The sequence below is a fragment of the Octopus bimaculoides genome, chromosome 21, assembly GCF_046866305.1.
Source record: "Octopus bimaculoides isolate indiv1 chromosome 21, ASM4686630v1, whole genome shotgun sequence".
Classification (NCBI taxonomy): Eukaryota; Metazoa; Mollusca; class Cephalopoda; order Octopoda; family Octopodidae; genus Octopus; species Octopus bimaculoides.
The window spans coordinates 3,362,839-3,377,794 of NC_142948.1; the positions used below are offsets into that span (position 1 = coordinate 3,362,839).

General features: G+C 35.7%; 1 protein-coding gene across 33 annotated transcripts in view; it reads right to left on the reverse strand.

Annotated features, from left to right (window-relative positions):
* LOC106875065 (neuron navigator 2) overlaps positions 1-14,956 on the reverse strand; it is a 1,326,672-nt gene that overhangs the window by 11,430 nt on the left and 1,300,286 nt on the right. For 24 of the 33 annotated variants that reach the window (XM_089339289.1, XM_089339294.1, XM_089339293.1 and 21 more), the window contains 2 exons: positions 8,818-8,841; positions 2,490-2,699 (listed from right to left, as the gene is read on the reverse strand). In XM_089339289.1, coding sequence (XP_089195415.1) covers positions 2,490-2,699; positions 8,818-8,841 — 234 coding nt within the window. The remainder of the gene's footprint in view (positions 1-2,489; positions 2,700-8,817; positions 8,842-14,956) is intronic. The other 9 variants (XM_089339295.1, XM_089339322.1, XM_089339317.1 and 6 more) reach the window with 1 other exon arrangement.

Consider the following 14,956-nt stretch of genomic DNA (forward strand, 5'->3'; position numbering starts at 1 on the left):
ATTTTCATTTTGTTTGCAGCAATGTCTTAGATATTTGGTACAAAATAATTAGAAATGGGTCTCCTAAAGTTCCTTATTGTCTTTCATTAAGAAACTTAGTCGTAAGAAACATGTATGCTTTATTTCTATAATTTTCTTAAATAATATTTGATAAATCTGTCATCATTTTGCCAAACTTAAAATTTTTAAAAGAAAGTCTTCTTTGTGTCTTCAGCCAACTTTAGCTTAGTAAGGAAATATTAAAATATTTTGGACCTCAAGAATAACTGAACCATTTCATCTAATCAGAATTAGAACCAATTAGATATATAATGAAGACAATGTTCTGAGCAATGGCAAGATGAAATGTAGATAACAGAGAGAAAAACCCCAGTTAAAGAAAAAAAAAAAAAAAAAAAAAGGAATGCCATTAAAGTACTGTAACGAATTGGTAAATGTATGTTATTGATAATTCTTAGAAGAAGGTGCTTCTTTTCCATTCACTTTGGTGAATGGAGTTTTGATCAGGAGGAACTGATGTTATCAGATGGCATCCAACGATCATCAGGTGTTCTGACCCTGAACTGTAATACACCCTCCTAATTGTGGGTGTTAGGGTTCAAGGTTGAAACAATTAGGCACACACATACACACACTAAATAAGAATAACAAAATATAAAATATACATGTTTCTACTGTGGCATATTGAGACTTATTTCTCATATTTGTACTATCTCCTTCACTCTCATATATATAAATATATTTCTATATATATATATATATACATACACACACACACACACACACACAAACATACATATATATATGTATGATAAACATATTTGTCCAATCAAACTAATGTATTGAGTCTTATATCAGATAATGTTTGCCTTAAGTAAAATATATTTTACAACTCTAAAGTTGTTACATATTATAATGTATGTATCAATATGTAATGAATGAGTGAATGAAAGTATGTTTATATGTATGCATGTATGAAATTCTATTCATACGAAAGCTGAGAAGTGAAAAAGAACACAAAGTTTAATTCCAAGTTGTGAAGCAGATAACAAGCTGTGGCTCAGTCTGAAGTAAATACATCACAACTGTCATTGTCACAAAGTGATGACACAAGAATGTGGGAGATCTGTCAAATTACATACACGTAATATTTCTTTTCTCTATTCTCAGCGTTACCAAATATATATTTTAACACATTCTAACCATTAACATACAATATAAGATGACAAACTATCAGCTTTAGCTCTGTGGTAATTACCTCCCTTGAGTTGTTCATCTCTCTTTTTATGAGTCAAATATATTTTCACAGCCTCTCTGATCTTTTTCTTTTTAAATCATGATCTGATAATCTTTAATGAAGATAATCCCCCTTAATACTCCAGATAGACTGACATTATAGACGTTTGTAAATTCATATTAATTTTTTTCATCCCCCCCCCCTTCTAATTTAAATAAGAAACTTTTAAATGAATGTTCAGATACTAATCTGCTCGAGACTGCTTCAGGTCCTGTGATACAAACTTATTGTTTTAAAATGATCTAAATTCAAATCTGCCATCAAAATTTCCATTATTTTCAAAATTAACTGAAACAGAAGCAATGTATTCCAACAGAAATATATCAAAGTTAATTAGGAATTGTTAATTGAATCCCTCTCTGCCTTTTACAGAATGGCAAACATTCGAACCAGACCTTCTGGTTCCCTATATACTAACTCACAAGCTTCTTAACCCTTTTGATACCAACTCATCTTGAGACACTTCCAACCAGTTAAGATCAGAAGCCATTATTTTATACTTATAAGTTTGTTGTTAAGAGTTTGTTTGTGACAGAAGAATGATAATAATTACTATTTAAACTATTTAGAAAAAAAATAATGTGATTCCATAAAACTTACTTATACTGTATAAATTCTATATTAGATAATTAGATGGAATTATAATTTCTGAAATGTGTGATGTTTACTGGAGAAGAACATTACAATGTTATAACATCAATTGTAATTTCACAGATAAAAGGCTTTCAAATAATTTAAACTGTTAATGTTTTTTTATTTTAGACATGTTTCAAGTTAGTACGTAAATTTAAATTTTATAAATTTTAATAATTTTAACATTAATGCAGACACAATAATTACCGATGTTTCTGGTTTAGAAATAGCCCGAGATGGTCTCTTGTAATTGTTTCAATGCAAAAATAAAAGAACATTTCTATTTTCATTTAAAAATAAGAGAGAGAGAATCAGAAACAAAAAGACAGACAAATAGATGGACGGATAGATAGACGGACAGACCGAAGACAGATAGATAGACACACGGGTGGATAAACATATAGGACAGATAGACAGACAACTAGGCAGATAGATAGATAAACAGATGCTAGACAGAAGACAGAGGATAGACGACAGACAAATAGATGGATGGATAGAGAAATAGATAGATCGACAGATAGATAAATAGATGGATAGGATAGACAGAGAATATACCAACCAAAGCATCGCTCTCTATTCCGTCATTGGTTGTATTATTCTCAGACTTTGATTTCGGTGAGTCAGGGGGGGCTGGTTGAGTGTCATAGCCAACATCTTCTGGTCGCAGACGTTGCAAAGATGGCGCATCATGATTACCTGAAGTATTCCATGGGTAAGTTTCATTCACCCATTCTGCGGGGTCTTCCCATGGTGCCCTTCTGCCATAGAGCTAAATAACAGAAGAAACGAGAAAAAGAAAGAAGAGGATAAATGATAAGCTTCATGGCAAACATGACAGATTTACAATGATGACATCACCTTAACAATATTAATAAGGATTCTTTCTAGTGTGGGCGCAAGGCCTGAAACTTTTGACCCCAGTGTTTGACTGGTACTTATCTTATTGACACCAAGAGGATGAAAGACAAAGCTGACCCCAGTGGAATTTGAACTCAGAACGTGAAGGTGGATGAAATGCCACTAAGCATTTTGTCCAGCTTGCTAACCATTCTGCCACCTCACTACCTTAAAATGATGATGATGATGATGATGATAGTAATAATAATTCTTTCAACTGGAAGCACAAGGCCTCAAATTTGGAGGAAGGGATTAAGTCAATTACATCGACCCCCTCAATGCGTAACTGGTACTTATTTAATCAATCCCGAAAGGATGAAAGGCAAAGTTGACCTCGGCAGAATTTGAACTCAGAATGTAGTGGCAAATGAAATACCACTAGGCATTTCACCCAACATGCTAACGTTTCTGCCAGCTTACTGCCTTAATACGATAATGATGATGATGATGATGGTAATAATAATGATAATAATAAATTAATCAAGAAAAAGATCCCTTATGATTTGTATAACATTTGAAAGATAAGCCATATCAGAATTAAGACAGGCATAAATGTCTTTTATTGCGTTTAGTAGGAATACACGAAATTATTCAATTAAATAAATTGAAACAGAATTGATAAACGAGGTTGGTATGGAGGATTATGTAAAATAAATACAAAAAAAAACCCCCCAACAAAACAAAGCAATTTTGGGTTGAAGAAGGTTGTTATTAAATAATGGAGAAACCAATCATATCTAAAATATGTTTTGAGTGGAGGATGGACATTGTGTGTGTGTGTGTGTGTGTGTGCACGCCATAGGTGAAGTGTACAAGTAACCTTAATAGAATTAAAAAAATCAATTAATCAATCAATCCATATTCACATGTGCATGCACACACATACCATGTGTGTGTGTGTGTATATATATATGTATGTATATACATTTATTATATGATTTTCTAGAACAAACAGGAGAAATAAAATAAAATTATGAGTTTATGTGGACTTTTTGTTGATTAAAAAGAGAGAAAAAAAAAATCATCATCATCATCAAATATCCGGTGTCCATGTGTGTGTGCAACAATTTATCATTTGATTTATGTTTGTGTCTATGTATCTGTGAATATACACACACACGTATGGATATATATATATATGTGTGCGTGTGTATATATATATATATATATAAAATGTACAACAAGTTACCAATTGATTTGTGTGTGTACCTATGTATATGAGCAGATGTATGTGTGTGTATACACACCAGTATTTATATTTGATGAACAAATATTTAGTGTTGTTATGTAAATATATATTACTATCTATCTATCTATCTATCTATCTACCTATAGCATTACGCATGCATGCATGCATAAATATGGAAGAACAGGACTCAATACATGTAGTAAAGTATGACCAGTGATTCGATGCTGAAAATTATCTCTGCCACACCTCAGAGCATTTCTCTGTACTTCATCTTTCAAGCAACAAAAATAGCGTACTCTCTTCAGACAGAGTACTCTATGTCCGAAGCATTCTGAGTAAAAACACTCAGAGTAATCACTGGAATATTCTAGATTTTGCAGAGGGGGGGGGGAACCCTTTGAATTACTTACTGAAAATACAGGCTGAGTCAGAAGTCCCTTCTCTATTTTAAAACTATTTATCGTTTAAATGCTAAGGGGACACTGAATCACCCTGTGTACTGCTCAGTTACCTTTTACTTATTGATCATGCTGGAGTACCACCTTGAAGGGTTTTAGTCATACAAATTGACCCTAGTAATTAGTTCTAAGTCTAGTATTTATTCTTTTGGTCTCTATTGCTGAACTTCTAAGTTATGATGATGTAAACAAACCAACACTGGTTGTCAAGAAGCAGTGTGTATGTGTGTGTGTGTGTATATATTTATATATACATACATACATACACACATACATGTGTGTACATTATGAGCTTCCATGCAGTTTCTGTCAGCCAAAGCCACTCATGAGAACATTGGTCAGCCTGGAGCTATAGCAGAAGACACTTGCCCAGGTGCCATGCAATGGGACTTGACCCAAAACCATGTGGTTACAAGACAAAAATTCCCAGCCATACACCCAAGCCTGCATCTGTATGTTGTTTAATCCCAGGTAAATGCTGATCAAGCAAACCTATGAAAATATTCCAATCATGACCATCCAGCTTACTTTCAAACAATGTATCCTTCATCATATATTCATGTTTTCCAGCATGTGTTTCCTTTATTATGATGGTAAGGTGTCATGTGGCTGCTATTTCTAGCAGCTCAAGCAACCATACACAGATTCCCTCCTTGGTGTGTTTTATCTTTTAACTGTGAAATTTCACAATTATTCCAGTAATGGTTTTAAATATCTACCAGAAAACAGAATTGGTATTTTCTGCCTCTATAAACTCGACACATCTCAACAAGAAATTGCTTCAAAGATGACATTCCTCAACAAAAGATAAATTGGTTACATAAACCTGCTTTCTGTAGTTAAAGTTAATGAAATTTTTAGATGGATATATACGAGGTTTCTGCAGTAAAAGGGTTAACGAAGATAAATTTTTCTTTTCTTCCTTTTTTTTTTTAATTAGATGTGCAAATTAAAGGAGCTGAATTTCTTTTGTTTGAATGCTAGTGTATGAAGCAATGTGAAAGTGAAGAATGAAATTCTAAAGAAATTTTGGCAAATTGCTCACAGACCGAATTATAATACGGTGCAATGTGCACAGTGTACAAACAGCGACATCTATACATGAGTAAATGCAACAACGATGACGACAAGAGGTACAAGACGGACATGATACAAGAGGAGCGAATGTTTCATTGACTTGGGTCTTGAAACTAACGACGATGACACAAATGAACATCACAACTGTGGTGGAAACTAAGACAACATTGAAGAAGGGACATGCAGGGGGAGGGGGAGGAGGAGGAGGAGGAAGAGACAACATGTGACAACAATGACAGGAAAACATGCAGAGAAGGACAAGTGGTGAGAGGCTTGGAATCAGTCTGGGCTTTCCCATCACTGATTTACTGTTAAAATAGTTTTGCTAATGAGAAAATTGATTGCTACTAACTGGGAATATTCTTAGATGGTTTGGGGGTCTGGGGGAAGGAGAGAACTGCTTTTCAGAGATGAAAGCATGTGAGAAGGTTCTGCAATACACTTTTGACCATTGAAGAAGCTGCCACAAAACAAAATTAGCTAGAGTATAGTGATCACTAGTTAGGGTACAAGGATCATTTTCTAGGATGCAATAACAATTAGCTAGAGTACAGTGATCATTGTGGAGGTGTGTGGCTTAGTGGTTAGGGTGTCAGCATCATGATCGTAAGATTGTGGTTTCGATTCCTGGACCGGGTGACGTGTTGTGTTCTTGAGCAAAACACTTCATTTCACGTTGCTCCAGTCCACTCAGCTGGCAAAAATGAGTAACGCTGCGATGGACTGGCGTCCCGTCCAGCTAGGGAACACGTATGCCATTGAAACCGGGAAACCGGGCCCATGAGCCTGGCTAGGCTTTAAAAGGGCGCATTTATTATTACAGTGATCATTAGCTAAGATACAAGTATCATTAGTTAGAGTACAGCGATCAATGACGAGGAGTGGTTACTTAGTATTCTTAGCCCCACATGTACTCAGTGACAATGTTGTGTGAAGCCAAGCAGTAATTCCCCATAAGCGTTTATTTTGAAGCTGAGGTGCACTGATAACATAAGCAATGTGTTGGTTTGTTTTTGTTTTATGCGTATGTGCACGTGTGCATGTGTTGAAGATCAAATCAAGAATGACTGTAGATGGTTAAATGGTGTTTTTGGGGAACAGCTCAAGATAGAACTTGCACAGACAGGAAAAGAAACAACAGCCCAGACTGGTGTAGCTTTGTCTAGTTAACAACTACGCTTCAGAAACAGAAACTCACAGTGGTGAATATCGCATCAAACATCTGAGGGTCAAAGTAGTTGTTTTAGAGAAATAGTTGAGGGATTTCTAGAAATTTGTGTTAAAATTGTAAGGAAGCTGTAAACATCTGTCATTATTATCATCATCACCATTTAGAAGTCCACGTCGCATGCTGCCTTGGGTTGGACAGTTTGACAGGATCTGATGGGGCCCAAGGACTGCATCATGCTCAAGTGCCTGGAATGGTTTCCACGGTTAATACCCTTCCTAACACCAACCACTTTACAGTATGTACTGGGTGCTTTTTTTCATGCCAACAGCACTGTTGCAATTGCAAGTCTAAGACCCCTGAGTGTGTATTGGTGGAAGAGCACTTTATAGCCTGGAGAATAGAGAGGGGTCAAGTATGAGATAAAAGGGCCAGAGCAGAAATGATTTCTTGTGGTAGAGGAGCAACATGACTACTCACATTTTAGAAGGGGGTGGGGGAAGGCAGGGGGGTGGGGGAAGGCAGGGGTGGTGGTGGAGCCAGAGAGTAATGTAAGTGGTGATGAGGTACATATTCATAAACAGCATCTAGATCACTGGTAACTCAAAGGCTTGGACAAGTTTTTTTTGGGGGGAAATTGAATGCAATTTATGAAAGGACAATTAACTAATAGTTAACTGCCCACCCCTCCACCTTCATATTTACATATATCTCAAAGAGATGTAATTTGTGAGAATGAAGATGATGATGACTTAAGAGGATGATGATGGTCGTTATTATTGATTTTGAAATCTTGGCACAAGGCCAGCAATTTCGAAGGAGTGGGTAAGTTGATTACATTAACCCCAGTACGCAACTGGTACTTATTTTATTGACCCCCAAAAGGATGAAAGGCAAAGTCAACCTTGGCAAAATTTGAACTTAGAACCTGAAGATGGATGGCATACTAACAATTCTGCCAGCACGCCACCTTCCTATGTTGATTATTATTATTATTATTATTGAGTGGTTGGCGTTAGGAAGGGCATCCAGCTGTAGAAACTCTGCCAAATCAGATTGGAGCCTGGTGTAGCCATCTGGTTTCACCAGTCCTCAGTCAAATCGTCCAACCCATGCTAGCATGGAAAGCGGACGTTAAATGATGACGACGACGATTACATTAATTGTTGTTGCACTGTTTCATACAGAGACCTCAAGTAACAGCAAATTGCATGTTTCACCGTGGCTGTTATTTATGATAAGCAAAGATATATTTCAAGGAAAGGAGACCACATACTGAGAATTGAGATTCTGTTAAAAGTTTGTTGTACAATTTGTGATTTTGAAAAAGTTTTAAACAAATCAAATATTCTCAGGTTGACAAGTGCTTTTCTAAGGATATGGGCTGCACCCATAAGAAGAATTTTTGTAGTTCTGATATTTGGGGTTTCCTGGTATTTGAGCATTGAGTTTAAGAGTGCCATTTGGTATTATACTCAAAGCTTCCATGATCAGAGGTGCACTTGTTATTCTTAGATGCCCATTTCTAAGACCTCTTTTTCAAGGTTCCCATATTAAATTATTATTATTATGTTTATGATAGAAACTATATCAAACCGGTCCGCAATGATGTCCTTACAAATAAATATATATTAAAGGTACATGATATGTGTGCGTGTGTGTATATTTAACTGTATGTATATGTAAGAATATTTGCAAGTTGGTTCTGTGAATCTATGTTGTAGTATTGGATTGTCAAATTCCTAAAGACAAGTGAACATCCTTCTTCCTACCAGCCACTTGGCAGAGCACCAGGTTGACCAATGGAATCAAAGTGATGAACTTTGCTCAAGGACACACTGCCCTTACTCAATGGATCACCATCCTTGACCCATGGGCCACTCAACTGTTTATTTTTTTTTTTTTATATAGCTGAGGAAGTGATTCTTCAATATAAACTGTATATATATATATATATATATATATATATATATATAAAAAACAACATAACTGTAAATCAAATATGCTGGAGAAAAAAAAGGGGGGAGGGCAGTGCTTATAAAGTACCAGTGACTAAAGAAGAACTTCACAGAAGACATGCTGTAGTCCATTTACTTACCTCATTGTCATTCAGTTTACGTGACTGGGAGAAAAAACAGGAGGCAGTTGGAAGCAATATTTTCAATCATTTCAATAATATAGGCAAATAACAATAATGTCTCTACACTAGCAAAATACGACAACCCTAAACACTATCAAATAATGGATTCAAAAGTTTTGGCCCAAGGTCAGCAGTTTTTAGAGGGGAAAATGTTAAGGTCGATTACATGACCCCCAGTGTTCATCTGATACTTTATTTTATCAACCACAAAAGAATGAAAGGTAAAGTCAACCTTGATGGGATTTGAACTCAGAATGTAAAGAGTCAGAAGAAATGCTGCTGAGCATTTTGTCCAACGTGCTAATGATTCTGCCAGCTCATCACAGTAATAATAATAATGATAATAATAATAATCCTTTCTACTATAGGCACAAGGCTGGAAATTTGGGGGAAGGGGACTAGTCAGTTATGTTGACCCCAGTGTTTCACAGGTACTTAATCTATTGACCCCCAAAAGGATGAACGGCAAAGTGTACCTTGGCAGCATTTTGCCTGGCTTGCTAATGATTCTACCAGCTAGAATAATTCTCCCGATTATAGGCACAGGGCCTGAAATTTTGGGGCAGAGGGGTTAATTGAACACAATGATTCCAGAGTTTAACTGATACTTATTTCATCGACCTTGAAAGGATGAAAGGTAATGTTGACCTTGGTGGAATTTGAACTCGAAACGTAAATCTGGAAGAAATACTGCTAAGCATTTTATCCGACATGTTTTCATATTTTGGCACAAGGCAACAAATTTTTAAGGGGAATGGTATGGTCAAGTCACTTACAACATTGGCCCCAATGCTCAAAGGGGGCCCTATTTTAACGACCCTGGAAAGATGAATGGCAAAGTGGACCTCATCAAAATTTGAACTTAGAACGTAGACTTAGAAGAAATGCCGCAGAGCATTTTGTCTGATGTGCTAATGATTTCACCAGCTTCCCACGTTATATACATCATCAAATAAGATCTAAACACTATCAAAGGATAGTATCTAAAAACTATGAAATGATAGCATTGAACACGACCAAATCTTTGTCTTAAACACTACAAAATATTTGCCTTAAACACAAAAGAAAACAGTAAAAAAACATGAACAAATAACTCTAAACACTACATAACAAGAGCTAAACCCGATGAAATAATTACTCTAAACATTATCAGGTATCACCCATAAACACTACTAAATGCTTGCCTTAAACACCATTAAATGACAACCCTAAACACCAAAAATGTGCCCTAAACACCAAAAATGTGCCCTAAATGCTATAAAATCCCAATCATAAACACTATGGAATGTTTGTTCTGTCCCCAGAACATAAAACCAGTAGGATAATTAGCCTTGATATGGCCAGTTTAAATGCTAGAGAGTAAGGGCCCATGAACTTAGAGTTTATTTGCATTTCTAATGTGATTAGAAGACAGACAGAACAAGAGCCCTCCCTGCCACTCCCCAAATGGGATATCAGCCTGTTGCAGAGTTATCCCCAGCGTAGCACTGGTATTTATCTTCAGCTGAACAAACAAGAGCAACATGAATTGAAATGCCTTGCTCAAGGACACAACATCCCACCCAGCCTAGGAATTGAACCCACAACAAGCTGCTTGCGAGCTCAACATCTTAACCACTAAGCCCAGGCACCTTCATAACTTGATGGAGTTATAGAAATTAGCTAATTAATTGATTAATTGAGATAAAATTTATTTTGTAGCTTTTAATATGCTATTTATAGAAGTAATTTTATTTTATTTAATATAATAAATAACGAGAAAAGTATTTTTTTATGGTGGGAAGGGTGAAGGGAATTGAGAAAGTTGAGATAGCAGAAGGGGCTTAATTAATTACATGTGCACATATTAATCATTCACACACACACACACACACACACAAAGCACTCAAATATTAGTTGAAGGATTATTCAACACCTTTAAGAAGAGTATCATATTTATTTTTACAAAAAGCTATATATATATATATGCACATATATATACATACATATAATTACATACATATATATACATACACACACACATATATATACATATATATATATATATATATATATATATATATATATATATATATACATACATACACACATATGTAATTATGATATGGGATGTTATTTTTAAATGAATTAGTGAAGAGAAAGGGTCTTATCTAGGATTTTTGCAGACCCTCCCAGGCAGGTGAGACTGGAGGTGTGAAGGAGTACACAACTGGAAGAACCATCTGCAGGTGAAATGTCTTCATTAAAGATGAAGAGCAGAAAGGGAGACGGTGTTAGTGGTTGTGGTGGCAAACTGGATGCCCACAACAGAATGACCACTGGTTAATGGTATATTCTCACGGGTTGAGATGGAATTCACTGAGACAGACTTTTCTACAGCTGGATGCCCTTTCCTGTCACCAACCCTCACCTGTTTCCAAGCAAGGTGATATTTCCTCAAGGCCAGACATGCTTTCAGGAAAAATTGAAAAGGAACAACACTGCTTGTATGGTGGTGACACTCATTTACAACTATCATGTGGTGTCAAGAAAAAAGCATACACACACACACACACACAAGCACATACCAGTGGTTCTTAAATATTTCCTACCTCTGGACCCCTTTGATTTCTACTTTATGTGAGTGGACCCTAATAGCCATTTGATGTTTAAAAACCCCTATTATATTTTTATAATTATTATAAGGAATTGTATTAAAAAGAACTGTTAAATTTTCTTTTGTATTGTAGACGTATAACCAATTTATTGCAGATAAATTTTAATAACAAAATCTTATATGGGCCCTCCAAGGGCCATATGGACCTTGGTTGAAAAACACTGATATATATATATATATATATATATATATATATGATGACTTCTTTTAGTTTTCATCTACCAAACCTATTCACAAAGGCTTTTATTGGCCAGGAGTGTAGAAGTTACTTGCCCAAGGTACCACACAGTGGGACTGAACATGAAATCACATGGTTAGGAAATGAATTCCTTATCCACACAATCACAGACACACACACACGCATACATACATACACACAATGAGCTTCTTTTAGTCTCTATTTAGCAATTACATACACATGTATGTGTGTGTCTTTATATCATCATCGTTTAATGCCTGCTTTCCATGCTGGCATGGGTCGGACGGTTTGACAGAGGACTGGAAAGTCAGGAGGCTGCACCAGGCCCCAATCTGATCTGGCAAGGTTTCTACAGCCAGATGCCCTTCCTAACACCAACCATTCCATGAGTGTGATGGGTGCTTTTTACGTGCCACCAGCACAGTATATATATATATATATATATATATATATATATGCATACACAAATGTTTATATAATTGATGGTGGGGAGTCAATTACATCAACCCCAGTACATGACTGGTATTTATTTAATTGACTCCCAAAGGATGAAGGGCAAAGTTGACCTGGGTGGGATTTGAACCCAGAACATAAAGACAATGGAAATGCTGCTAAGTAGTTTGTCTGGTGTGCTTACGCTTCTGCCAGCTCGCTACCTTACACACACACACACCAGTCTGTTGTTATCTCTCGTTAGCGTAAGTAGGACGTAAATCGTTTGTGTTAAGTGGATCGTTAACGATGAACAGCCACACATAGGCTGAAGAAATTTATTTTAGGTATAAGCAGGGATTAAATGAAATGACGCAAAGATAAAACGAGGAAACGAGAAGTCGTTATTAATAGAGCTGAGTACAGGTTAAATAGTTTGAAGTACCATTCGTTAAGATGGTATTTCATAAGTAATCTCTAACAAGTTATTGATTGCAGCAAGCATTTCTTTGTTTTGTTGTAACTTTTTTTTTTTTTAATTGCATGCTGAGTGGAATTAAATTGTTATTTTGATTAATATTTTTATGAGGTAGATTTCTCTTTTTAACTGGGGTTTTTTTTCATACAAGAGTGAGGGGAAGGGAAAAGATATAAGGAGTTGGGAATGTTAATTAAATAGCAGGGAGATGGAATTCAAGCCCCCTAAAAATAAAATATAATTTATGTTGATTACTGTGAGCCGAAAGATGAGGGTTTAAGGAGATGCTATGAACAGATACAGAATCTGCATAGAATTGGTATAGACAACATGCTACTCTGCTTAAGAGCATATGTGTGTGTGTGTGTGTGTGTGTGAAAGAGAGAGAGAGAGAGAGAGAGTGTGTGTGTGTGTGTGTGAAAGAGAGAGAGAGAGAGAGAGAGTGTGTGTGTGTGTGTGTGTGAAAGAGAGAGAGAGAGAGAGAGTGTGTGTGTGTGTGTCTCAAACATCAGCACATGATTTCCTTTCATAGACAACAAAATTTCCTTCAGGGCAAAACTCCAGAATGGCCTTAACTGCCATAGCTAACACACACACACATACGCATGATGAGCAGACTTATGATCAGAGGTATTCCAGTTGTGACCATCCTGACTTTTGCTTTTGTGTGTATACACGTGGGGCACTTGTCTAAAACTATGTTAAGTCCTTTTCTCACACAAGAACCAGAAGAAATACTGCCCTAATGATAATAATCCCTCTACTATAGGCACAAGACCTGAAATTTTGGGGCTGGGGGTTAGTTGATTATATTGACCCACCAGGGTTCAATACATACTTATTTTATCAACACCAAAAGGATGAAAAACAAAATTGACTTGGGTGGAATTTGAACTCAGGATGTAAAGCCGGAAGAAGGGCCACAAAGCATTTTGTTTGACTTGCTAATGAGTCTGGCAAGTAGTAGTAGTAGTAGTAGTAGCAGTAGTAATAATAGTAATAATAATAATAATAATAATAATAATGATATTTTCAAATTTTGGCACAAGGCTAGCAAGTTCAGCGGAGGGGGTAAATTGATTACATCAACCCCAGTACTCAACTGGTACTTATTTCGTTGACCCCGAGAGGATGAAAGGCAAAGTCAACCTCAGCGGAATTTGAACTCAGGATGACAAAATGCTATTAGTGATTTTGCCTGGTGTGCTAACAATTCTGCCAGCTCATCCTAATAATAATAATAATAATAATAATAATAATCCTTTCTACAAAAGTTACAAGGCCTGGAATTTTAGGGGTGGCTACTAGTCAATTACATTGACCCCAGTGTTTCACTGCCAATTTATCGACCCTAAAAGGATGAAAGGCAAAGTTGACCATGATGGAATTTGAACCCAGAACGTAAAGATGGATGAAATGACGCTAAGGATTTTGCCTGGCGTGTTAACGATTCTGCCAGCTCACCACCTTAAATGAAGATAATAATGATAATAATAATAATAATAATGATAATAATTATGTGAGTAAATATTGCTTTTAGCTGTCCAGGAAGTAAGGAAAAAGTGACAAAAACAAAATGGGAAAAAAAAACAAAAAAACTAATCACTGCAGGGTAGATACAATGACGATAGAAGAGTACAAGAAATTTTATAAGGGTAGGGGATGTGCCACAACAACGGGAGACAAAAAATAGACACGACTAAGCTACTGAAGATGCTAGGAATCAATCGCACAAGGATGGTGTTTTGAAAGGGTTTCGATCTAGCTTTTCAGGTGGGATCTAAGGGAGAACAATTAGTGAAGGAAACAGACTAAACTACTAATTAAACTAGATGACAAATTGGTAAAAAATTAAAGTTTTTTTTTTGGTTTTAAAAACAATAAACAAAAACAAATGAGTCATTTTGAAAATTTGACATTTGAGAAAATTTTGTTTTAGATGAAACAAAAACAACATAAATAAACAACTGAAATAATTAATCAATCAATCACATATTTGCATGTTAATCAAATTATCAGTTATATACTTACCAAAAATTAGACTAAGAAAATTTTATTGTTTTAAAAGAACATTATTCATATTTCTATTCTAAATTTCAAAAATCTATTTTTCCTCATATTACAAGTCTAACCATATTTAAATATTTCTGATAAAAAAACCCTTAAGACTCCACCTTTTCCTTACAGGAAACAAGAAATTCTTATTATCATTATTATTATAACTACAAGTACTCTATTATCATCATCATTATTATTATTCTTATCAGTTTGTTTTGGTTCCCAGTCTTTTACATCCATTTTTACACCCATTCACAGGCACAATGGTGTTAGT